The sequence below is a fragment of the Drosophila eugracilis genome, unplaced genomic scaffold (genome assembly GCF_018153835.1).
Source record: "Drosophila eugracilis isolate 14026-0451.02 unplaced genomic scaffold, ASM1815383v1 contig_1197, whole genome shotgun sequence".
Taxonomy (NCBI): Eukaryota; Metazoa; Arthropoda; class Insecta; order Diptera; family Drosophilidae; genus Drosophila; species Drosophila eugracilis.
In genome coordinates this window covers 1,888,077-1,915,918 of record NW_024571981.1, presented here as the reverse complement: position 1 = coordinate 1,915,918, position 27,842 = coordinate 1,888,077, and the positions used below count along the sequence as shown (strand labels likewise).

Below are 27,842 nucleotides of genomic sequence, written 5' to 3'. Positions count from 1 at the left end.
TGATGAAGGCATTCAGATGGAATGGGTTGGGATTCCTGGTGAGCAGGTGGATTTCCCTGGGCTATGGGTCAGCAGGAAAGGCCAACGGTAATGCTTTAAGCTATGCCAGATTTTAATGCGATAAAACAGGTGCTTACATTAGAGGGAAGATTGTTAGAATTAAGTTTTTAGTGAGTTTGATAATAGTATCAGCATATGATACTATATAAACTGTATCTTATGAAAGGTATCTTAAGTAATTGTAGATACCAAAAATCAAGTAGCCCAGGATTATCATTGTGTAAGAGCAGGATTACTAACAATTGGCCCTTAGAGTTCTTAGATTTGCCCTCAAAGACATCTATCCATATAATCCCCTCTTATATAGGGGGATGCCCCTCTCGAACAGCACGACGTCGACAGGTGCTTCTGTTAACGTTTAATTTACCTCCATGCAAGCGACTTGCGAATTCTTTGTCAATTCGAATGCAATTTTAACAGAAAAAACGAGAACAGAGGAAACCCGCAGAAGCCGCAACCAAAATCCGCTGGGCTCAAACAAAAAAGATGGTTCTTTGTTGCTTAAAAACGGATAATGGAATGGGTAGTGGTAGTAAGAAGGGAAAAAATTATTTCATAAATCCTTGAGTGGCTCTCGGGGATTCTAATGCACTCAGGCAAGAAACAAGGGAAGTTCTTTGTGTATTATTGAAGGGATAACTACTTCTAAATGTGGCAACAACATGCAACTATCTCTTCGAGAGAAAAAAAGAAAGATTATCGAAAGGCTTACGTATAACATACGTGGATGTGGTTTGATTTTTTCCTCTTCCCGCAGGCAGCCGACACAGATACAGATACTTTGCGAACTATCCACCCAATGATTACAACAATCTTTGTGAATCTTTTCGGTTGAAGGAGCGCCAGCATGCCGGCTGACAATTCAAGTGGAATTTTTTTTATTTTCATATTTCTTTTCAGTTTTCCTCCTTTTTTTGCAGTAGTAGTTGTAGAAGAAGGATATTCGATATTATTTCGCTAATTCGATACTTTTATTTCAAGCAAACGGGTACCTACCCTCTCCCTCTCTCTTCATCATCTTCCCTTGCATAATTTTTCATAATTTTTCTTATTATGATAATTTTGTTGGTGAAAAAAAAAGAATATAATATAAATTTTATGTGAATGCAATCTGATCCGTTATTTATGTGCCACATATTATAGTATGGTCTGCGGGTCGGTCCTTGTCCAGAATATAAACCGTTATGTGGGCGCAGACCACACATTATGTTAATCATCATTTCACAGCACTGCTTGGCCTCATCCTCCTTTTTTTTATCATCTTTATTTTTCATTGCTTTTTATTTTTGTGATTTACAGTTTCTGAGGTCGCCAGACAGGTGACAACAGCTGTCGTGGGGCAACAGTTGGCGGGAAGATTTTATTTAAAGAAGAGTTCTTCAAGGCTCCTAACGAGAAAATTCGTATTTGTAGATTAGCTTGGCTATTTTTTCCTATTTTCACTATTAACTTGTAGGATTTTAAAGGTATTTAATAAAATATATTTATCCATTCAGTTAAGCAACGCTTTGAGCTCTAATTTTATGACTAACACTATATACCCGCATGTTGAAATACACCAAGATTTGCATCCGCTAAACTCAGACTTTGATTCATACCAGCCTCTTCCGCTCAAGAAAACAAACCGCAACTTGTGCACGTTTCTTCTGGCATTCTTACTCCCCCTATACATCCCATTCCCTTGAATTTTCCTGTTTAATTTCACAGCAGCACAATATCCATATCCTTCCTGCTTAGCCGCTGGCTTGTGGGTGGAATATTCGAGCGGAGATGCCGGCAAGCCAGAGAAAAGAAATTGTAAATTTTCTTAAAGGAAGTATGAATTACAGGCACTTTTTTTTTGCCCTTTGTTGGCGATGGTCCTTCCCATCTCTACATCTCCGTGCAGTTTTTGTGTCCTGCTCCGTCAAACAATGTCTATAACTAGATGTGTGGCAAGTGGGAGAGTATGTAATGTATATGGTTTTCACTTGCTGAACTCTTATAGGTGGGAATAAAGTCTGTGTTTGCGGGAAATACAGGGTGACAGATTGGAGAACTTCAAGAAAATATATAGTATTATTGTAGATGATGAACAATTTTGTGATATTCGATTGTCTCTTATTGCCATTGATACTTGAAAATGCTTTTAAAAAAAATCTTATTCGTATTTTTCGTTGATTTTTCACCTTAAGAGCAACTTGTTTCTCAGAACTTTTGAACCAATCTTTTTAGTAATTACGAAAAAACCAACTTATTTATTGAATAAAATGTTCAGGATCCTGTATAAAATTTTGCACACATGCAAACATCTTACACCCACACCCACATACCCATTGTCGAGTAGCAGTTAGTTAGTTTTTGTTTGAGTAAAATCAACGCCATATTGTAGACATTGTTAAGGTTTTTGAAAATTTTATAATTAATTTTCTGGTTAACATGTTTTTCATATGTGTAAATATGCGCACAATCCATACAATACCAGACCCCCTCTCCACCCGGTTGCTGGGTTGCAAAGTTCAGGAAGTGTGTTTACAAAGAAAAGCCTTTTGTACAAGTATCAGATTCCTGTGCTGATTAAAGAAGCACCCAACAAAGGATTAGGAACGGGGGAAAATGCGGAATGGGATGGCTAGAACATCTTCCCATGCGAGAATATTTATTAAAAATTTAAACATTATAAATGATTTGCCACATGCTACTCATTGCCACGCTCATATCCTGTTTTTAGTTTAACTGGGAGGAGGGAAATGGTTGCAAAGGGAACGGTTTTCTTGGTTGGCGCCATGACTTTACAAGATCCCGAGACTCATTGCTATATTAACCATTAAGGCATTTTAAATCCAGACGCCGCTTCTTCCCCCCGCTTTTAAGTTTTCAACGTCATTTACTTCGTTTCAATTCAATTTGAAATTCAAACTCTTTTTGGCGGCTGCCGCTGCTTCTGCCGTTGATGTTCCTGACTTGGGATTTACAAACTGAGTGAGTGACATGACCATGACGATATAGTAGGTAGCTAAATTGCTGAATCATCGCATCGACGGGACTGCCAAATGGCATTATTGTACATATCTGGAAGATGTTTTTCTGTTTTCGGTTTTCTGGTTTTCCTTTTTTTATATAACCATTGTACGCGAGTTTAACTCTTCGATTCTTCGGTTTCCTCCTGTAGTTGTCCTTTTCATTTTTTCATGCCGTCATTCAGTCATGTGATCCATCTTAATTCTTTCGGCATTCGTCATCGGTTCTTTTTTATATTTTTGTTGTTTGGAAAATCCATTGAGCCAGTTCCACACTTGGCTTTGCATTTTAATTGTCAGCGATTTTCTTTTCAATTTTATTTTCCTTAACTGAGAAACTCTTATATTGCATAGTATGGGGCGCCCTGCCATCTTCTGATCGATGACGTTTTTATTTGCCATATGCGAGTGAGAGTGTGTGCGTGATGGATGGCTTTCGAGGGAAGGGGTAAGGAGGGCTTTGAGCCAAAATTTAATTTAAATTGAAAGTGTTACGGGCAAGTGAAAGGCCAATAAAAAATATGTCAAAATGTCTGACTTACGTTAAGTCAAGGAGCTTTCCCATTTTCATTATGTAACTTCGTTAGTAAAAACTAAATAACATATTTTATGATTGCAACTCTCTAGAATGCTAATTATATAATATATAACATAAAAGGTGTTCCGATATGAACACCTTCTCAGGTTGAAGTTAAGCAAGTAACCAACCCATTGATTTCGATCTCCTTTGGTCAACCGAGTGACTGAGACAAGACGAACTTGCAACTTGGCTGCGTGCCAATATATCACGATTATGTCAGTCGCTTGTGTTTGTTACCCAGCAGGCGGTCACTTTTACCAGCTCGGCAGTACCAAGGGGGTTACTACCAAGAAAGAGGAAGGAGGAACTCCAGTTGGGGACTTAAGATTTGCGTGCGCACGCGTACAGCGCCAAAACGAATTAAATCTGATGCACCAGCAAATGATAATTCAATTTTTTTCTTTCACTGCTGCGGAGGGTTAATACCTGAGAATCTGTAGATTCAATTTGTCCAACTGTTTTGCCCCACAAACCAAACAGCACACACACGCACTTCAATTTGGCAAAGTTGGCAGTTCGATTTGCGACCAAATGAGGAATCTCTGCAGGACACGCAACCGAAGATTGAATGGGGAGAAAAAAGGAAAGCCCCCTGGCAAAACAAAAAACACAATCTGATGATGTCAAAGTGTTGCAGTTGCTGTTGATTCTGAGTTTCTGGCAAATCATTGAAGTAATCTCTCAGCTGCTGTCAGTTGGCCAACCGATTGAATGAATCAAGGATAAACATATATACATTGCCCAATTGTTAAGCAATTTATGCAAACATCAATCCCCCTTTTTCCCATACGATTTTCTATTCTTCTGACGTTTTCGCCTGTCAAATTTGCCAAATCACGATGACGTATCGCTAAACCACGCTTGACATTACCGTTTTTTGTAACCAACGCAAAAGGGTTGCATACTAATTTTCCAAAAAAGATATAAGGGTATAGTGTGATCCATTTTCCTCTGCCTGCCATGCGAAACAGGAGATAAGAATGCGTTTGCACTGATTGACTCAGGGATTGGATGGGACATTGAACTAATGGGAAATGATTTTGTTCTATATTAGATTTTATTCAATTCATTCTGTTAATTACAGTGGCTAGATTTTTAGTATTTATAAATCTAATATTTAGAGAGCTTTTTCGCACATATTAGAAAAAATCATGTTCTTCGAGTTCATTCCATTTGTAATACAAACATCTTAATAATCCCAAAACAACCTCCCCAAAGTGAAATCTCTTCCTCTTCGTAAATGTTTACAAACGAATTGAGGAATTGCCTTTGCAGGCGACGGATGGTTAATGGGGCGATATTTAACGATTGCCCGCTTAGTGTTTATTTGTGCATCTAAACATTTTTAATGGCAAATCGCAAGATCCATCCGAGAACAGTTCCAGTTCCCTCCACGGAATCCAAATCGAAATCCCACCCAGCGTGGGTGATTTTTGATTTTAATGATACACGGGGCAAGTATTTTTTGAGTTATTGCATAGATAGAGCTGCGCACAGTGCGTAATAAAAGTCCTCGTCCCGGGATTTAGTGTCTGTGTGTGTGTTTGCCATAGTGTAGTTTTTATTGTTTCTCCGACGATTTAATTAAATTTCTAAAGCGTGCCGCCAGTCGATGTTGATGATGCTGATGCTGTTAGTTGGCCATTTAGTTGCAGCGTTTTATTTGTTTGCTTTAGGCGCGTCGTCATCCCCGTCGCCCTCTTAATTCCTTTCGATTTGTGGACCCATTCCAGTTTTAGTCTCACTACTAATATAATTTCACACGTTCGGCGGCAGGGCGTTTTATTTTTAGTGTCAGCAATCGGAGAGTTTTGCAAATGTTTATGCACATTCCTCGCTGACCACAAGTCTTTGGCAATTTGTTTGTTATTCCTGATGTCGTTGCCATTTTTTTTAGGTTTATGATGGAGTTGGACTAAGATTTATCGTACTTTTTACTGTTAAATATTGATCTAAAGTCATTGTTATACGAAATATTCTACATTTTCTTTAAATTATAAAACTTATTTTATTAAATAATAATTTAACTTTTCCAAAAAATCTATACTTTTCTTCCTATTCATCATGTTCATCTGCTATTTTTGTATGGATTCAATTTTGCCCACTTATAGTATTAACATATCAGCACCTGTTTTGATCGCTCTTTACTCACATCCCATCCACTGCCAAAGAATTCATAGAGCCACACACGTATCTTCATTAAATTCCACGTGTTTATTTGTTTAAACTAACCTTTTATGAGGCAGTGGCGCTACATCTAGCCGCAGACACATACATATACTATATGTCGGGGCGTTGGGGTTATCTATCACATCGGTCTATATAGAGTCGCCTCTGCTGCTGACAGCTAATTGAATTTAATTGGTGCGAACAGAAATTTACACAAAATATAAACAAAACCGTCTTCTTCTTGTTGTTGCCGTTATTTGTGTAGCATAATTTTATGAGTTGTTTATTTCGTTAAACAAGAATAACCTTAACTTGTTATGGCACATTTTTATTGTCGCTTGTTTATGAATAAAAACAAAAGGCAAAAACAAAACAAAAAAAAAACAGAATGCACAAAAAGCCAAAGCCTTTATTTTGGTATTCAAAATAATTGTGGTCAGACGAATTCACGATCTGGGCGTTAAAAATCTATAAACGAATGTCGGCTCTGCACGATGCTGACTGAGAATTTACTTATGCCCTATAAGGAAGGGAAGGGTATATGTACAAAGTTGAGATGGTAATAGCAGAGATATCTAATAAGTTAATTTAATGAAGATAGATGAATGACTTGTTCCATAATAGTAATAGATACGAGCAAAAATCTTGAGTTGTAAGATTTTTTCAAGTTGCTAGATTATTTATAAAAAGTAATATTCGGTATTTGCAGTGGAAATGTCTTATTTAATGTAGAGAATTTAAAATTCCTTATGCTTATCCCTAGGAATTATCTTACCAGCTTCTCCCACAAGCATCCATCGGTGTTGTGGCGCCACTTGGCCATGGTCCACGTCAATGATCGTCATCTGTAAATCATTTTGTGTGACAACCCGCTGACAATTGGACAAGAACGATCTTCGGGACGAACTGCAGGAGGAGAAGACAGCTCAATTCGGATGGCCTGGTGGCTAAAGTTCTCCAGTTCTCTAACGAAGTCCCTTAACGACGACTGCCTTATACGGACTCATATATATACATATATACGAACATAAAGTCGCGTGGCTTATTTAAAATTAACAAAGCAATAAAAATGCAAACTCAAGGCAAGCACAGAGCGATAACAATGTGGGAGAAAAAAAAGGAGAACGAGACCTGGCCTGGCCTGCAGTAAAATAAGTTCATTGTGGGGGAATAAGCCAAATTGTTAGGCCGCCACAGCCTGAGATACTTAGTCATTCTAATCCCGAATGTGAGGAGAAAAAATCCAACCTATAGCAACTTTCCAAGGAAATCTTTATCGTACCGGTCAGCTTATCATATCGTTGGCTAACAAACCCAAATCCCTGACCAGTCCACATGCATTTTCTTATCGACATCATCGCTTTTTTTTCGGTTGCCCCCAACCTGGCCAAAACAATGCAACGCGCAATCAGCGACACTTCATCGGCCACAGGAAAAAAAAAACGAAACTGCAAATGGGAGTGGGGAAAATGGAAACCACAGCAAATAAACAAAAGGACACAGCGCGTAATGAGGGCGAAAATATCTTTATTTAAAGAGCCAAGAGACTGGCTTCCTTGGAAAACAGCAGAAGTCGCTGACTCCAAGTTGGAGTCCCTGGTGCAAAGCAGCATATTTGTCATTCGCAGGGAGCGCTCCTGGCGGCGATATGGCCCGGGGCAATAATCATGAACAGATCTTGTAGACGCCGCCGTGGACCAAATGCTCCTTAATTAGATGAGGCGACAAGCCAAAAACCCAGGAGCTGGCCTGCAGCTTTGTCCTCGTCTTCGTCCTCGCCCCCAGCCTAGAAACACGATCAACGATATATTCGAGCGGCTTGCACTTAAGAAAAATAATATGGAAGATTAAATTACTTCTCATGAGAACTTTTCGTAACATAAGTTTTTTTAAACAGATTTTTCCGAGTGCATTCAGACTTAGGTTCTGTTTTGGAGTTTATATTATGGAACGGTGGCCAAAACAATGCCGTGTTTACAACTTGTACACTATGCAAGTGGCATGCTCATGCCAACTCCCCTCTCTCTTACGAACCAGGCAATATAGCTAACTAAAATCCATGCCCTTTAGGCCCTTAACTTGAAGTCTGGGAAGCTACTTGAGTCTGGCCACGTCTCGACTTCTGCCACTAATGGCATATTTTGCATTCCAATAAGGGATTGCGCCAATTGCAAATAATTTCCGAGTGTATAGTCAGCTTAATAAGATCACGATTCCCAGATAAGCCGCATAGATAGCAGCTAGGACTTCCAGCAGGCTCCAAGGGTTTGAATTTGCTTAACAGTGGTTAGAGTATAGGAAGTGTGGGAGATTCAGACACACAGCATATTCATAAGTAGGAAATTCTTCAGTTGGCCAGAAATTATTAGATAAATGTAAAGGATTTTTGCGGTACCTAGAATTGGGTAGTGTTTACTTAATATTGTATTTATGCAAAGGTTAAAAATTCTATATTATCATCAGCTTATATATTCAAAGATTAAAAAGAAAAAAAGAAAATATTGTTGCATTTTTAGTAAATTATTTAACGAAACGGACGATGTATTTGAGTTTACTAAGTTGTTCTAAAATATTTGTAAACGGAACATTAATCCATAATATATTGAAAATAAACTAATTTTATAATTAGTTATTAGTTATTATTATAATTTTTTTAATAAGGCTTTCATTTTAATATTTATTTATTTTATTTTAAAGTCTGTCAACTCTCAATATAAGGGCATTCCCTGTTCAATGACAACCTTTAGTTTTGCCCAAGAAACAATAACTTAATTTAGTTGTCTTACATCGTGTCGTCGTCGTCGCCAGTCGAGGCAGTCGGTCCAGACACCCCCGAACCAGGTCCTTGTGGCCACAGTTCACTGTAGTGGCAACCTTTGCATGGTGGTATGTCAGCAATTCTGTAAACAAGGGGAACACACGGTCGGCCGGGTGGGGGCTTCCACGGTCCAGCCACGGTGGAGTACGCATATGGATCGCGAATCGGGGTTTTTTTTTCGGAGTTTCGCGTATGTAGCGCCAATTACACAAAGCCAAGTTAAGCAGTTCGAACTCTATGGCGAAATCTGTAAATCTGAGCTGGGGCAGAAAAAGAGAGGGAAATCGGCAAAGAAAAAACCACCGCAAAATGCCATTTGACCAAGATGGGTCCGAGATGATAAAGCGACCGACTCGCCCAGACGTGGGCGCTAAACAATTCAATGCAAAAGGGGCAATTAAACCAGAGAAAAGGCAATCGATGCACCTAAGAAAAATCTAGTGATTATGGTGATATCTCGAAATAATTGTAAAATTATGTGAAAGTTACTATAGTTTAGAGAAATTTTGATAAAAATATCATTTTGATGATTAATCAAATAGTTGCAATGTTTTTGTTGTTTTTAACCTAATTTTTCTCTCAGTACATTATCATTCCCCTCCTCCCTTTGAGGACCAAGCCCATCGAATTAATTTGCGGTGCATTTTAGTTTACAACTTTGTAATTAATTTGCAAAAAGGGACAGACACAGAAGGAGGCCTTAAGCCACCGATCGGGTGACATTTGTTGTTCCCTCCCAGCGCCGCCTTCCTCTGTTGGATTTCCATTTGGTTGACATTTGCGTGCTGGTGATGTCTTTATAGTCTGGAGTTGGCTTAGAGAAGTCGGTACTTGATGGCACGCAGCATGGGGAAGCGATCGTTGGTGCACTGACCACGGAAGTCATCCTGGGTTAAATCGAATAGAGCCACTCCTCCAAGATTTTTGACACGGGCGTATTGAGCCTTGCTGGCTGCCGAGTCCGGATCGTCGTAGCTGACCCACAATCCATACTCTCCATTCTCATCAGCGGCACGGAAGGCATAGCTACCATAGCGTTTAGTGGGATCTAAAACTCTTTTGATCGGAGCACCAGCTCCTCTGGCATTGGCATTACTGGGGTTCGGCATCAGCTGGCAAATCTCAGCCCAGTTGAGAAGGCCCTCCTTTTTGCTCTGAGGTCCTGCTGGAGCAGGTCCTTCAGTCGAAGCAACCACTGGCATTCCGGAGTCCCCTGAATCCTTGGACATCTTCCAGGATCTACCATATGTGGCAATACCAATATTTATTTTATTAGCCGGAACTCTCTGGAGCAGCCAGTGTTCCATTTGGTAGTTTAGATTGTAGTGTCCCAAGCGATTCTGTCCGACGGCCTCGTATGTCGGAGCCGTAAAGTCCGCCTCCTCGGGATTACGTTGCGGGGTGAGGAAGTCAAAGGTTCCCAGATTAATGAAGTCCAAGCTGGGAGCGATCGAAGGGGCATCGTAGTACCCTATAAGAATAAATTTGTTAGTTTATATAACAAAAAATATGCATCGCGCTTGACTTATAATTATAATTCTTATTATTCATTAATGAAGGTAAATAGGAATCGCATCGCTTTTAATTTACGATATAATGTAAAAACAGTTGCTTATAAAGAGTAAACAGCTGTATATCAACTAAGTCAGGTTGTTTTATCATTGACGTAATCTGAATGCTTTTCTGACTCATCAAATTACACCGGTTAGTCGGAATAATTAAGATAATTGCTTATACTTACAGCTTGAGTTAACATTTGGCAAAACAGTGAGACTCAGAAGCAGATCATTTTGCTTAAGAGCGGCATTCAAATCCTTGATCAGGGCAGTCACCTGTCCTTTGTGGGTTTCCGATTCGGTGTCCACAACGAAATCGCCGGTGAAAAACTTTTTAAAGCTCTTCCAGGCGGAACCAACATCGCCGTGGACTTTACGTGGCTTATTCCTGGGGAGTTGCAGGGCTAAGTCCAGGCCATCGAAATTGTAACGCCTTATTAAATCACGAGCGGATTCAATGAATCGCCTATGACCCTGTTGACCCGATTCCAAGAGTTTTATGTACTGATTGCCATCGTTCTGATCTGCATCTCCACCCACACTCAAAAGGAACTTGATGTGGGGATAACGCTCCTTCAGGGCGGAAACCTGGGCCAGATGACGCTGCTCCAGGTCCAATCTCTTGTTGATGCTCTGCATTTCGTAGTTATCGGCATTAACACCAGCATAGCCGTAGATCAAATGGGTGCAAAATTGCAGGGCCAGTTCCATATCGGTCATCGAGAACTGAGCCAGCCCTTGAATGGAAAATAAACAATTAGTAAACCTTTATAAATTATATGTTTCTCCGAATTAGAAAACTTACCCTGACGCTGGAAGCCCTGAGAGTCATAGAAACAAACCAGATTAGGAGCGGCGCTCACATTGTACTGAGCTAATACGGCCAGACTCAGTGCCAAACTGAGCCAAAGAGAGCCAGTCATCTTTGTAGAGAGAGATTAATCAGAGAGCTCTACAAAATCAAAATCCACTAAAAACACTATAGACCTCGGAGGTATTATTTGTAACAGTCCGTCGCCGACGAGATGCGAAACCAAACTGAATACGAAATGACACTTAGCACTTGGGAATTGGAATAAATATGGGCTGTGGAGCTTTTCAGTGGAATCACCTCCGTCCGATTCCCCCGTAACGAACCGAAACCCCCGGCGAACAATGGCAAACGCCATTCGTGGGGCTTATTATCAACGAAATTCAACAAAATTGTTTGTCTTAAGTGGCATCTGACATCGGGTTCAATGAGATCACCTCTCGGCTCGGTAATTTACAGAAAAAAGAAAGAGATAATACCTCTGACTAGAGATAATGCCCACCGACTCATAGTTTAAAAAGGGGCTAAATCTACGAGTATTTATGGGTGCACACCCAGTGATAAATCTGCACTTTATAAGGTGTTGACGAATTAGCAAGGTCGCTACGTTACTCATGCCCAAAAAATATGTAAATAATTATGTGGAGAACGATTAAGGGATTGTGGAGGAGTATAAGTAGATTATTAATGTGTTTTCAAGGTCCAATAAAATGTAGATACTTAGCGAATAAGTGCAAAATAAATAAATATTACAAACAGAGGCGGATAAGATGTTCAATCATACAGAAAAGCTTTTAAAAATATGCTTTTTAAAAATTGGCGTTCAAAATTTGACACAGATAAGAATTTGATTTTTCCATTAAACCAAAAATACTCTTCCAATACAATTAGACATTATAAATCATTATTTATTTGTAGTTTTCTTCCATAAAAATTACTTTTTTTTTTGGTATTTAAAGACGATATTTGATGGCCCGCAGAATGGGATACTTATCCCCTGTGCACTGTCCACGGAAATCATCATAGCTCAAATCGAACAGAGCCACGCCTCCTAGGTTCTTGGCACGGGCGTAGGCTGCCTTATTGGAGGCCGAATCGGGATCATCGTAGCTCACCCAGATGCCTTCGGTTATTGGACCATCTACAGGACGATAGGCGATACCACCGAATCTTTTGGTAGGATCAGAAATCCTTCGCAGCGGTGAATCGTTGCCCTTGAGGAATTGATTTTGGGGATTGGACAACTTTCCGCAGATCTCGGCATAGCTAAGAATGCCAGGTGTCTGGGACTGAACACCCTCGGGAGCTACACCTTTGGTATGAGGCACAACTGGAACTCCATCGAGACCAGACTCGCTGCTCAGTTTCCAGGCATTTCCATAGGTAGCCACTCCCAGGTTAATCTTGTTCGATGGGAATCCCTGACGCAGCCAGTAATCCACCTGGAAATCAGCATTGAGGTGGGCTAAGCGATCCTTCGATCCATCGGGATGATAGATGGGGGCGCTATAATCCGCCTCCTGTGGGTTGCGAAGAGGAGTGAGGAAATCAAAGGCAGCCAGGTTCACAAAGTCCACAAGGCCATTCAGAGCGGGAATGTCAAAGTACCCTGAAGTTATAATTGGGTTATTGAAGAGAATAAAATATTTTTAAATTATTGAACTTACACGTAGAGTTGACATTGGGCAATACAGTCAGGCTGAGAAGGAAGCCATCAGCTCGTAGGGAGTCCTTGACATCCCTTACAAAAGCAGTAAACTGTTCCTTATGAAGTGCGGCTTGCGGATCCACGATGAAATCTCCGGTAAACAGCTTCTTAATACTCTTCCAGGCCGAGCCCAATTCACCGTGAACCTTCCTGGGCTTGTTCTTGGGGAACTGATAGGCCAGATCCAAGCCATCAAAACCGTAGTTCTTCACCAAGTCATAGGCCGATCGGATAAATCCAACTTGTTGAACCTTCGCGCCTCCAACAGTTGGATATATTTGTTGGGATGTTCAATATCGATATCGTGATCACCGCCCAAAAATAGAACCTTCAGGATGGGGGTACTCTTAAGGGCGGTCACTGGAGAACTGATGGTTGTAGATATCCAGGTTCTCCTGCAGACTGTACGCTCCTGAGGCTTTTCACCACGGATTCCGGCATAGCCGTAGATCAAGGGTGCAGAATTGTACACCAATTTCCAGATCGATTAAGCAGCTTGCCCAGGCCTGGAAAATTCGCAATTTAAATTTAAGCGTGGCACATTATTTTAATATGCACGAGACGTACGACATAAGCTGCACTCGAATGACAAATAATCAGAGATTCAGAGAGGCATTGCTGTGAGACACTATCTGGGCACTGAGATCTGACACCCAACACTCTCGCTCTCGCCGGAACTACTCGAGAGCCGAGATCCCCCTGACCACCATCAACTCCTCCCGGAGACTGATCCATCGTCGACTTCAGTGGCTTAATTGAACGCCAACAGTGTGAGCCCAGCGAGCGGTTTATTGTTGTCTGACTTGGGTGCAGAGCACAGTGGGTCGAGATGTGCCAAAAATTTAAAACATAATTGATATGAACTAAAAGTCATATATGAGGATAGTTTGTTGTTGTGTTTCCTTTGTAGTCAGGCTTTTTCACCTCTAAAATTTTCATTTTGTACAGCCTTTTGAAGATTTAGTGTATTACTTTAAATAAAATAAATTTTTACCTAATATTCCCCAAGCCTGAGGCCACTGTGCAGCTCTGCTGAGTCACTTGGTGCTCTGCTTGCCACTTGTTTGGATCGCTGCTGGTGCCAAGTCAGCGTCCGCTAGCGGGGCAGTTGTCGTGCTGGACTCGCTGTGTGTTGAACGCTCTGGTTTTCATTTCGAATGCGTGGGATCGGCTTTTTATCGACTTAACCTCGACTAAGTTACGGATCAGAGTAGATCAATTTAATCAACTAACTGCTTATTTTGGCATATTCATTTCATAATTACCTCATTGTTACAGTTTGCAAGTTAACCTCCGCTCTAATTAGTTTGTTAACCCATAGTCCAAGAAGCTGCTATTTATCGCTTCGTCGAGTGAAATCTCTGCGGGAGAGCCAGCCAGACTCTCTGTGTTATTTTGAAAAAAAAACTTGTCCGATAAGCCACTGACCTCTATAGAACTAGTGCTTTAGCCTTCAGCTCTCAGTTTCAAGAGATAAGCACTGGGGCAAGCTGAACTGAATTGAGTCCTAGCCTTTTGGTTTTGGAATCACAAATTTATGTAACTTGATTAGCATGCTTTGTTCTCATTCGTTTGTAAATTTGGCGAATGCTAATCAAATGTTGTGTTAGGTTATATGCCGATGCTTGATGATATCAGAAATAATACAAAAATAAACTTTTTATGTTTATTTGGAACTTATTTCAACTCAAAAAGTGGTGGTTTATATTGCTATACTTTTAAATATAAACAAAAATGAAACACACAGTTAAGACACTGAATCTTGAAAATCTTTCAATGGCAAAATATGTTTAACCTTTCAACTTGAAATTCTAATTTCATTCCACAGACGGGATTTGCATTCGTTTTTTAGCACCTCTTCTCTTATTTCATTAGTTTCTAAAAATCCACTCCCCTTACTAACCTTCTTATGTAACCGAAGAGTCAGTAGTAGTGACTAAATTGGAGGTAGCTTGCAGTGCCATTAAAAGAGGCATCGCGACAACGTAAACTGGGGATCCAGCCTTTCAAGGGTGCCGGGAAAATATCTCTGGTAGACATTGTCCGCAGGACCAGTATCAAACGAAACGAACTGGAGACTTGAAATGGAACGGAACCGAACAGAAACCAAAACCCAAACCGACGACAAAAGTTTGAGGCAGAGCTTAGAGGGAAAATGACTCGAGATCAGAGACTAGAGTCGAGTCTTGAAACGTTAGCTTCCATTGCTGGCTTGTACTTTATTCTCGTAACTTGACTTAATTGAGAGGGCACAGCGTTAATGACGACGATTGCGGGCGAGGCAGACGCAGGTCAAAACGTTGGAGACCAAAAAACAACAAAAAATAAAGTAACAAGAATCTCAAACATTGGAAACCGCGCTTCAAGATTAGAATTGTGAAATATGGATACTTAGATTTATTTCAGTAAGTAAAAATAGAACCCACTTGTTGGGAAAACCTGGTTCACAAATGATTTAGTTTATCGCACGCACTATTAAAAATAATTTTTTGCTTGCAAATCGAAATTGTTTTGAAAATACCCGTGCCTTGAAAATTGGGATTTTTCGCAGCCCAGATAAACAGTTTACATTCTAAAACTGATTCCCATTGTGTTCTTGCAAGAATCATTTTGGATGTTTCCGCCGCCCAAATCAAACAGTGAAAATTGATGGATTCAAATGTTGAACTATTTATACCTTAACAATTACCCAAATAATATATTAAGCTATGAACAGTACTTCAAAGGCAAGTACCTCCCCATCCGGCGCGAAGTACTTTGATCGCAGACAATGGAAACTTCTGCCAGTGGAGAGGTCCCCGAAATCGTCGCAACTTAAATCGAATACAGCAAGTCCGAGTCCTCAGTTCCTTGCAGATCCTGCAGCTTATTCCAGCAAAGTCAGACTGACTTCAAAACTCACAGCGCCACAGACACCCAATCTCCATTTTCATCCGTTGGTCTAAGGTGCGAAAGGTTTGTATTTTAAGGATTCGTGACCTTAGTGAGGCGCTGTTTCTCCTTATATAGAGCTGATGGAATTCCATGACACTTGAGTAAATCTCACAACAAGCAGACCCTCGGAAACTTCCCTGGCACTTGTATACCAGGTGCTGGTCCATGTCTCGTGTAGGTCACTGGAGCTCCACTGTAACTTGGATCCCAAGCGACTTGCCCCTTCCGTAACTGGCGCCTCCAGTTTAACTTCCTTTTGGCTGAAGACTGATTTGAGTCAGTAATTTCTATCTGGAACTCGACATTCAAATGGGGCAAACGATCTTCGTTCAAAAAGAAAATCGGAGCCGTAATGGCCTCCTCGGGATTACGCAAAAGGCGTGTGGAAGCTAAAGGCGCCAGTTGAGTAAGTAATCAAACTGGGAGTTTGGGGACACTAAAGTACCCTACAAAAAGTTCAAGTATTATAAGTTAAAATGCATTTCCAGCTGACTTATACCATAAGTTGAATTCATTGGGCAGCATTGTCGTAAGAAGATAACATGATTTGTGATCTGAAAGCATTCTAATATTCCTACGAGATCGGTGAATCAGACTTGTATGCTCCGCGAGGGGATCTGCTGCGAATGCCAGTAAAGAGTTTCTTGAAGGATTTAATAGGTCCTAACAGAACCATGCACCTTTCTGGCCATTGGTGGCAGCTTTGGGAAAGCGATCGTCATCGAACCATTTCTTTTAGCAAAATCATGCCGTTAATAATGAAATTCTGCTGAGCAGTGGTTGGGCCTCCAGGTTTCTATATACTTGGGATGAGTAGCCCATCCACATTCACGATCACACCCACACTCGAGTGGAATTTTCAGTTGAGGATACTTCTGGCGCAGGTTAGTATTCTTGTAGTAGAACAGATGTCCAGGTCCAGATTAAGCTAAATAACTCAAGAGTTGCTGGCTTCAACTTTACTGTATCCGTAAACCGGCGGAAAGAAACTGCAACGCCAAAACTGATTTCAGTTGGATGCATTTTTGCAAAACCTGCCAAAATATTGATACGAGTCATAATAATGACCGATTGTTGGCAGCATTGGTTGGGTTCGTCGCTAATGAGTAAACCCAGTAAATAAAAATAACAAAATCTCATTTTTATGAGGAGAATATTGTCCTGACTTAATACATCGATAACGTTAGCACCGAAATCACTGAAAGCTTCATAGCTCAACTGCTGTTTTTCGCTTATCTCAAATTGTTCTGCTGATGATGCCATTATCAGGTCTTTCTTAGACATTACTGTGTAGTTCCCAATAATGTTTTCCACTTTATTGGTGTTGGCTTTGTGCCGCTTGTCAGTTAATATAGTTCACAAACTTGCTGTGGACTCAACTTTAGGGGGCTCCTACTGTCAATAATTCACGTTTTCAGTGAGTGTCTCCAGTTATTGGATATTTTTTGTATTTTACTTGAAAAGTTAGTAAACAAGTAACAAGTTAATTGTGCTTAAAATGTAATATATTTTTAATTTTTTATGACTGTTAAAGATTTTTTAATTAAACATTAAATATGGTTCAAAGATTGAATGAAATTTCTCTGCTATAAAACTAAAGGCTGGGACCATATTTAATGTAATTTAGGAATTCTAATATCTCGATACCCGAGTTCTTACTCTATATAGCGTATTTTCGTGATTTATCATTTTGTGCACATCATCGTATGTTCTTCCATCGCTTAGCTCTTGATGAAGGTGTGAAAAAGACTTTCATTAGCTGACCCCAACCGACCTCTTCCTGACCCGGCTTTGAGTGGAGGGAGCGAATCTCACACGCCGAATCCTTCGGTAGCTGTTTGTCCAAGGGGGAGGTACCGCGAACCGGAATCAATGAAGCATTAACACCAAACAAAGCGCCAAAGATGGGAACACTAGGCAGAAAGCTCGAAATGGGGACAGTTAATGACAACTATATCAACAATGTGATGGGGATGGATATGATCCGATGTACTGAATACTTCGAAAGGGTGACACAACCAATGACAAAAAGACGTAATCCCGGTAAAGAATGCGAAATAACTGCCACGCCGCTTAGCGTTGAAGGCCGAAACCTGGAAAATCGGGGCCGGGGCGGTGAAAGGCGTGCTGTGTTGAGAGTGCATTATCCGAATGTCCTCATCATATGGGCGTGTTTTTACATCACAAACGTCGTATCTGTGTCTCGCATTGTTGTTTCGATTTATATCGGAGGCCCGACTCATCATCATCGATCCATTGTTTGTCTATGACACTTTCCCTTCTATATAATAACTATATATCTCTTAATAATAGCCCAGATAGTAAACCAGACCAACCAATTTGACTCATTAGATCATGTTCACTATTTGCTCCATAGCCATAAATCGCATTTTCATTTCATCTAATCAACTATTTACTTAGTCTTTTTTTTACTTCATTTGTTTATTCTGGCAGTTTGATATCATCAATCAATCATTGGCAATAGAAATCAATGCCAAAGAAGCTAATGTGTGAATCATCGTGCTATATATACAGATTATCATATTTATGAGTTTATATTGAATTTTCATTTTAGTGCTCTATGAAGTTAAAATGGTTTGTATAAAAATTAGGAAGATAATGAGACAAAACTTACCTAAATCATAATAAATATAAAGCAATATATAATAAGTTTAATATTGTATAGCATTTCAAACTCTTTAAAGCTCATTAATATCAACTTTTGTATAATACCACAAAAAGCTTAACATTTCCAACTCCTTGGGGGTCCATTTTACTGACTCCTAGAACTTGAAATTGGTTTCATTATTGCATCTGGTTGGTAATTAAGTCCACACACTTAAAATAAATACTCTTTACACTCAGGGTCCCAACACCCTTGAGCTCAATATCCCGGCAGGTAAGAAAACCAAACATTTGAAGCTTTGATTTATATTTCTGAATAGACAGCCACACGCTTCCTAGTTTTTACAACCATAGTAAGATTGCAATGAATGCCCAGAGTAAGAGCAAGAAAAAATCAATTTTCACAAAATGAATGGTTACATTAGGTTAAGTTACTTTCCGCTCATGTTGTGGTTAATTAGTCTTCGCCCAACTTGATGCCCAATCAGTTTTTATCTAAATATTTTTTCCAGCCTTTGGGGTTGTTGGTGGAATTCATCATTGTCAAATGTGTGAATGGAATAGCCTAGTAAATAAAAGCCAAACTTTTTGAGGCAACTTTGCTTTTGGGAGGGTTGCCTTGGTTGCAACAGAATTAAATTCATAATGAATTTTATTTGCTTCAGCTACAGAGCCATAAAAAAAAAGCAGAGAAAAAGAAAAACAGCACGCGGCAACAGTCGCCTCATTCAAATGTATTTTGTAATATTGACTGCATTGCAGTGTAAATTAAAACGCCCCCTACGCATCTCAGCCTATGGATGAACCCACCACAAAAGACAGTGGTCGAGGCATACGAACATCAGTCAAGGGTCAGGCAGTAGGTCATCATCTAACAATATTCAATAATCCATCAGTCAGATATGCTGGTCGAGTCTGGTTTTACTTATTTTTGGTGGGTCTTGGGGTGTTATCGTGGTGGTAGTATCAAAGCTGACGTTTGAAAATGAAATTAAAATTTTTGTTGATTTTAGAATAAAAGAAATGGATAAGGCGAAAAGAAGCAAAGTTTAAAGTTAATATAATGACGAGAGACACTCTTTTGATTTAGAAACCGTAAAGCCTAAGATTATGTTTTTACTCTTCAAAATGTAATACATTTTTTTGAATATGAAACTCTCAATTTTGTCTCCTACTGAGCCCAAACTAACTGTGGCACAGCTTTCTTTATGAGATGAAATGTGAATAATATGAATGCTTGAAAATCACCTTTTGAATGATCGATAGGCCTTTGACCATCCACAATCATGAGGAGAGGAGGTTCATCTCAAGGCTTGGCTAACTGAAATCCCGAACTTTCCCCCTGAATTCACATTCACAGGTAAAGACATTTCTTACATGTCTTCACAGATTTTTAGGACCCAAAAGGTTGAATTCTTTCATCTTCTTCATCTAGGTTTCCCCTGTTATACAAATTTTAAATGTTTTCTTGATACTTTTATGGATGACTACTTGTTCTTCATGTCACTAACACTATAAAAAAGCTAACAGGACTCTGAAGATCTCTTTGAAAATAGGTGCATCTCTTCTAGGTTAAACATATTCATTATAGTTCAACAACTGTTGTCGTTGAGGTGCGTGTCAGCCACTACATCACAAAAATATTTGTTACCATCGTACCCATCATCCACTGAGTCTCCTCGCAGAAAAGTTTCTTAGTTTTCGTGCTCATCATTCTATGCTGATTTAATGAACTTCTGCCTTCTCCTGGCACAGTTTGTTTAGATTTTTTCCTTTTTGTGGTCCTGAGTTACCTGTTGTGTTGAACTGACTGCTTAGTCATTTGGCTTTCTTTGTTGGCCACTTTGGCTTGATTGTATCTGGTCATGGATTTACCCTTGTCATCTGCGCCTGGGTACACAAAGCTGGAAGGGAACCTTAGTGGAGTATAAGATTATCGATATACAATTCCAGCCTGTATACTTCCCTACTTTGGCTTAACTTGAAATTCGTACATCTTACAATCAATACAAACCACACGTTGCTTTAGGCCTGACCAAATTATCCATCTTTTTTAGTCGTGCAGTTTATAGTAAGACTCGAAAGATATCAGATAAAATAGGTGTGTTTTCGGTAGTTTCATTCTTGAGATGAAACCAACAACATTACACTAATTTCCCACAGAGAAACTCAGTTAAAAACAAAGAAATGTTGCGAAGAACTACTGAAAATATTTGTCATCACCAAAATGAGAATTATTAAAACAATACAATAATAATTAATGCCATCGAATGTACATGAAACCAATACACTGACTGAGCTAGAAAGTTAATGCAAATAAAATATAGCAGAAATACAAATCTTGCAGAGGGAGAAAGTCATATAGAGGAGCAGATATGCCATTGGCAAAAATGGGTTTATATAAAAACCAATTGTTTACTTGTCCAGAATGTATTGGTGTCAATAGAGTCAATGTACACTCCAATAAATATTGATGTAGAATTAAGGAAAAACAAAAAAAAGGTTGAAATCTGAAATCGAGAAGGGTATATTTTTACCTGACTTAATCAAAAATAAGAGAATGTAATTGTTAGAATCTGATTAAAATAAAACAAATTAAGTGGTCAAATAAACTATAAAAGGTGGCAGAAGCAAAACAAGTAAACAATTCACGGTAGTTTTTGTTAATAAGTTACATAACTCATACAGTTTCATTTTTTTGTATTTAATCTTGAACGCAAATAGCTTCACCTTGGAATAAAATATAAACCTCTGAATGGAATATGTTATTTCAGCTGGGATCTCAAAATACCAGAAAAATTAAGTCATGAGTAGTTTCTCTGAATATTCTGAGAACTGAATGGCTACTCCTCACAATCCTTACTTACATTGTTAAAGAACATTGTGAGAGGACCTATACCAAAACAAAAAAACTAGTTTCAAAGCAGAAAATAAATTCACAGATTCATCCACATTTGTCTATTTTCCATGTAAATCGTCTGATTTCAATAGAAGGAAATTTGGAATGAATGAGAAAACCTCTACAAATCACAGCAACCCTTTTATGTAATACTAAAAATGTTTTCGGCTTGCTTTATTTAATGTTGCTCATTTCCATCTCAACCTTCTCTTCATGTTGGAAACAACTCCTCCAGCCTTTCCGACTGCCAGCAAGCTCAACCAAGTGTGTAAAAAGTTTTTCCCAGAGCAAGCTGGAAGGCTGCTTTTGAAAATAAATGGAAAATTAGGATTTCAATGGATCCAAGAATTCATTAAGAATTTTACTTTAGCCTGGTGCAAATGTTATTTGTTGGTGTAAATAGGACTCAACATTTAATTTTGGCTGCACTTTTCTGTATCACGATGGGAAATAAAGCCAAAAGTGGTTTTCCTGCCTTGTCCTGCTTTTGGGTAATGGCCTATCAAGATATGGGGCTTATGTAAGAGGGATTTTGTACTTAAACTGAAAATACTCCTCATGAAATTCCTTATTGAGACTTACTTGAGCAGATTAAAAGGTATTCTTACCATTTTCAGAACCAATTTAGTCCCTTGAAATTTCTAAATGGTTTAAATGGTTTTAAATATGATTTTCCTCAATATTTTGGATTCTCATCATACTTCCTTTTACGAGCTTCCTTCCAAACGTCTGGAAAGCTCTACCAATGTTTGCGCCTCTTCGCCTTTACCCCCATAATCCAATTTTTGCAACCCAGCGTGGAAAACAACTCAAACAATAATTAAATATCATTTTTACGCCCATAACTGTTAAAAATGTATGAGGTCATATGGTCCCTAGGGTGAGTGTCTGCTTAACACATATGAAAAAGACACCATTTTTTCACACGCCAGACACGCAAGGCAGATGAATCGGGGATTATGGAGAAATGCAAAGATATATATACAGCATATATAGGAGAAGAAGAGTTGAGGGCAGCGGCGTGCTAGGGATCAATCGTAAAAGACCCACAACACGAACCTGAACGCTACTGTTTCGTTGACACACACAGACATTGCACTGCACGCAGCTGGACACCCATAAGTGTGAGAGGTGTGGAAAATCACGCTGCATAACGAAGGCCCTTCGTCGCTGGTGCTTAACAGCTAATATTATTTTGCTAGTTTAATTTATTTACATGAGTAAACAGTTGAGAGTTCAGTTCAGTTCAGTTGCGCCCGATGAGCTGTGTGGATGGGTTCTTCGTGATTTCATGAAGTCCAGATATATTCAGCAGAGAAAATATATCTATAATATTTTAGGTGTATTAAAAATATTTTAAGACAATTTGTACCAAATAAGATTTAATGTCTTAAAATCCTAAATATATTTTTGATACAAAAACTTAAAATAATTTTGTTTGATTATTTTAATAAAACTTCTAAGTTTGTTTCTTGTTTTTCTTTTAGAGAATTAAAATTCTCATATTGAAGCACTTCTTTAGAAAATAGAACCTAACTTATTTCTTCAGTGAACTCATGTGTAAATAACCGCAAGGCGTTAAAAATTGGTCAAAGCTTGCTCAATGGATGGCCCATTTTGTTTGGTGGAGAATTGAGTTTTTTCATAGGAAAATGGGTGAAAGGGCCTCAGAAAGAAATGAAGTGAGTGTGGGTTGTTGTGCTCTCACCAGAAAGATATGCGCTGAAATTTCCAATTTCCATAAACCGGGAAACGCCTCGAAGATTCCCGCTTTCCTTTGTCAATGCTTTCTGCAAAGAATCAACCAGTGAGCCTGAAAGCTATGGTAAACTATGAAACCTAATCAGACTCATAATTTGTTCAATCAGAATCAAAATAAGAAGAGAAGTAGAACATGGCTCATGGGATTTGTCCACCTCGTCCCTTTTGCTTCTGCTTGCTCTGTACACTTCAAAATTACAAATTCACAAAACACAAGCAGAAATTATAATGTCTGCACCCTGGTCATCTACCCTCCACCTCTTCATCTCATTCTACGGCCTAGAAACCCTCTTCCTTGGGAACCCCAGCAAGCCCCCCTCAATACCTCTGTCGCATTGCGCTATCATCATCCTCCGATGCCTGTGTATCTTTGTATCTTGCATCTGAGTTGCCATTCATGCTGCTTCACAAAGCTTTCAGCGCCGCGCCTAAAGTACTTTTATATTATATATATTCACATTTATATATATTATATGTATTGATGTGGTATATATTGTGTATAAAGCCGCCATATGAAACAAGGACATATGTTGCGCAAGCCGGCCACATCCTCACCTCTGTCTTGGCAACAGAAATATTTTCAATCGTTTCCTGTGTTTTATTTAATAATTATATAATAGCTGCTTATAGTTTTAGAAATATTGCTAACTTAAGGTACGAACGGGTTTAAAGTTTAATTGGACTCGTCAGCAAAAGTTTATTTGAAACAACTTTTGATTTTCACATTAATTTATTAAGAAAACTATTTATTCATCATTCCATAATATCCTTTTGATAGATACTAAAATTATGAAATACCCAATTTTATAATAATAATAAAAAATAATAGTTTTTGTATCGATCAGTTTCACCATCCGATAATTTTCGTTTCGCTATTAAAAAAATTAGCCATTTGTAATTCACTTGTGTTTGTGTCTCCATTTTCGTTGTCTAGAAATGTATAAAATTCACATTTAGATATTCGTGGTCTGTGTAACTGGTAGACCGCTGGCTTCCCAGCGATTCCATGTTTCGGCTGGCCCTCTCTCCGATCCGATATTGGCGATGGTTGGGTCCTGCCCATAACTGGTATTCATCGCTCATTTCCATTGCCTCCACACCAACCAACATCAGACCGCGATTTTTCATAGCAAATATGGCGTCGCGAATCGCGAACCCGAGAGTTACGTTCAGTGGCTTTTCGAAGTCGTGGTAAGCCTTTGAGTCTTCGAGGTCAATCAAATGGCCCAAGTCTATTATGAACCAAGCATAGTGGCTGGGGTGAGTAATAAGTGCTGGGTCTTCTCCATAATAGTTGGCCTACCTATCTGTCTAAGGCAGAGAAAATAATAATTACTGGCTTTTACTACATCTGCAAAAATGATTGCATTTCATTTAAAATTGCATTATAAATAAATTTATGATTTTTATCTTAAAATAAGAATAATTTTTTATAAGAAATGTTGGCCATTAAGAGCTGTAAAAGAAACTAATCCTTGATATGCGAGATTAAGGAGTTTCTCCGTGTGGAATTGTTGTAATGACTGGGGTTAGATCAGTTTAAGTTCACGCCACCTTCGTCCATTTTCGGTCGCTACTTTGTCATTACCGTTTGGCTGTTGGCCTGGTCCGGAGTCGAAGCGTTGTTGTCTGAATGGATGGGGATGCTGGAGGCTTGATGGTATTGTTGTGTTATTGGGGTTTGTTATTGACGAATGTGAAGTCATGGTATGGCTGGAGGCCATATTTCTGCTCCTGTATCCGCCACCTGCATTTTGCATTTTACTTTTTTGTATTTTTTTCATTTTTGTTTACTAGTGTTGAAGTTTTTGATTTAGTTTCGTGGCTTTATAAAAAGAGATGTGATAAAGAAGTACACAGGGTTTGATATTAACATTTTCCCTTCGCTTTGAAAAAGAACCGAAAATTCCAGCACTTACAACAATTGGCCAAAATGGAAAACTTTTGGCTAACTTTTAATATTAATGAAGAGGGAGAGCTTAACTGTAATTAGAAACTGGCGATGTTACCACATTTCGAAAAAACCCTAACATTGCATTTTTAAGGAAGAAAAAGCGTTTTAAAATCCTTTAAAAATAATTCTTAAGAGAGTATTCAATTATACTTCAAATGTTTAAATTTATAATAATTTAAAGCTTTCCATGTGATTTTCCTAAATACTTTAAAATAATGCCATATATATATAGTGAAAACAATAAGGGAAAATTCAGCTCAATTTTCGTGAGTTCCGTTTGGTATGCAATTTGAAAATTTTCGCAATTTCAAAGTTTCGGTTTTGCTTTCGTTGTTTTTCCTCCTTTCTCTGTTTCAGCAATGATATAAATTTATTTGGTTTCGTGTCTATCGATAATAAAGTTGATGCCACAAATGTAGGCCCATTGAAATTGTTGTATGCATTTGTATATTTCGTATCGATTACCCCAAAAGAGCGAGGCAAGACATTTTATTCGAAAAGTGTAGGCTCACCACCCTCTACGAAAATTTTCCTTTTTTTCCTGCCCATAAAACATTGCATTCCAGCTAACATGGCCAAATGGCGTTGGGAAAATGCCAACCATGCAGCAAACATCACCGGCGAGGGGCCGCCAGTGAAAAAGTGCGCACCACCGGTTGAACTACGACTATTTCAGGGCACAGGAGAAAAGGTTTAAAATGTGAAATAAGAACTATTATCAGAGCCCCAAGAAATAATCAAGTGAGATATTTTGATATCTACCTAATCATTTACTTCAATTAAGATAATTTACTTTCTCAACCCCGATGAAAATGAATATTTTAAATAGCAAATGATCACCCATCTAGGACCACTGTTGTTAAGGGCAATCAGCCAACAAAGCGACTGGGCCATGATCCAATGCCCAGGACACTAAGACTGCTCCTCCTCTACCGCCTCCCAGTCCCTCCCTCCTTCTATCTCCAGCCTCTCTTCCCCCGCACTGTCCTCTTGGCCAACCCTGCAGTCGGAGTAGAACCCGCAATTAAGGCCACAGACCAAAGTAAATAGAATACTTTGATCGTCAAATGATATTATTTGTCGGTCATGGTGGTGGTCAGGGAAAGGTGGTGTTGAAGTTAGTGGGGTGTGGGGTGTTAGGGCAGGGGTGGCTGCCTCCGGAGGAAAGGGACGGGAAGGCCAGTCTGAGTGCAGGGCTGAGAGTGGGAGGTATTGGCCCAAAGGCAATTGAGCTGGGAAAAGGAGGTGCTGTGTGTAAGTGTATTTGTAAAAGGGCAATGGTTTCTGTCATGAAACAGTGGGTTAAAAGTGTATAAAATATTTAATATTCCATTAATTTATATAACAATTTCCGAATATATAGTCCCTCTTTTTGCATAGAATAATTGTGTTGATCTACAAATATATAATTATATTTTATTACTTAATATTAATATTTTCTTTTAGTTGATGGAAAACATTTCTTACGAACTAAGTTATAAGGTTACTATACCACATCCGTTGATCTTACTTATATTCCACTCTGCATTGCCAGCCACGAGATCGTCGAGAATAATGCCATTAGCTGAAAGTGCAATGTGCATTTGGCCAAATTTGTATCTGTCGGTATAGCCGGCACCACCCTCTGAGTTCTCTTTTAGTCAATACTTCCTGCCGTTAATTACTTTTTCGTAAGATTTTCGATGGCGCGTTTCTGCACTGAAATTTCCTTTTTCCTGTCTTTATTTATTTCACTGCAAATGAAGCCTCCGCATGACTCGATGCCTCCTCTAACTCGTTCATGGCCCCCGAAACCTCCTCCCGAAACTGAAAACCAGCTACAGCTCCATTTGCAGTCCTGGTACCAATCCCAGTTCAAGTCCTAGTTCCTGTCCACACAGCAAATATCCGGGTGTCCCGTATCAGCTCCTCCTTTCGGTCGTTGTTACCTTGAATGCGTTTTCACATTGCTATGCAAATTTTTGGTTTGAATGCAGAAAATATGATTTCGACAAATGGCCGGGAGAGTGGAGGAACGGCGATTGGGGGGATGGGGGCTGTGGATGATATAGTGGGGGGTTTTTCAGCCAGTTTTTCGGTGTGGTGTCAGGAAAAAAGGGGACGATCCGAGGCCACGGAATGGTCAGGACGAAATTGCAACGAGCTGACCAATGGGCGGCATCACCATCCATCATCATCATCATCATCAATTCGAATGGGCACAACCGAAAAATTGGAATGAAACTCAAACCAGAATATTATGTTCTCGGTATTCCGGTCTAAGCCGCCAAATTATAAGTTATTATTCATCGCTTCGCGAGTTATAGTAGTTAAGAGACTATAAAAAATGATTAAAGAAATTGAGGCATATTCACTGGATTACATTTTGTAGTACTATAAAAAGTAAGTAAAAAATCCACAATATCTCTCAAAACAGTTGACTCTTATATTCTACGGCCTTTTCTTCTATTAATCAAACTGCTATAGAAAAATCTGTAAATAGAAATCATAAACAGTTTTCTCCTATTTTACAAGTTTTGCAACTTTGAAGAGAATGAATATTCTATTCTCTTTTCCTCAGAATCAATCAAAGACAGAATCCCTCTACTGATTAGAAGACAGGCAACGAAATCTTCCCACACATTAACTTTAACCTTGTCGACGGCCCGGCAACCCTTCTTTGGAAATTAATAAAAAGGAAAATGTTTCAACTGAGCTCCAGATTTATGGCGGTTTAGAAAATGTGCAATTAATGCATTGTATAAATACAGCGGACAATTAGAAATTGGGCCCAGACCTGATGAAAGTCGTCTGATACCATCAGCAAAATTGGATCCAGACCCGCAGAGATACTCGTACATAACATTACACATACGCCGCGTGGGCGTCGGACATGCATCTTTGGGAGTGTGATTTATTTTTGGGAGAATCGAAAACTGGATGAGCATTCAGCAGGAATAAGAACAATATAAGGAAGTTCCGACGGTAA

General features: G+C 39.2%; 1 protein-coding gene and 1 pseudogene across 1 annotated transcript; both read right to left on the bottom strand.

Moving 5' to 3' along the window:
- Nucleotides 1–9,269: 9,269 nt before the first annotated feature.
- On the bottom strand, nucleotides 9,270–11,232 carry LOC121530074 (chitinase-like protein Idgf3). Its single transcript, XM_041818496.1, has 3 exons — nucleotides 10,988–11,232; nucleotides 10,368–10,919; nucleotides 9,270–10,097 (listed from the first exon to the last, which is right to left on the bottom strand). Exons 1-3 carry the CDS (start codon nucleotides 11,103–11,105, stop codon nucleotides 9,442–9,444), a joined length of 1,326 nt encoding a protein of 441 aa, XP_041674430.1. The 5' UTR covers nucleotides 11,106–11,232; the 3' UTR covers nucleotides 9,270–9,441.
- A 648-nt stretch (nucleotides 11,233–11,880) lies between these two features.
- Nucleotides 11,881–13,436, bottom strand: LOC121530065 (annotated as a pseudogene).
- Between the last annotated feature and the right edge of the window lie 14,406 nt (nucleotides 13,437–27,842).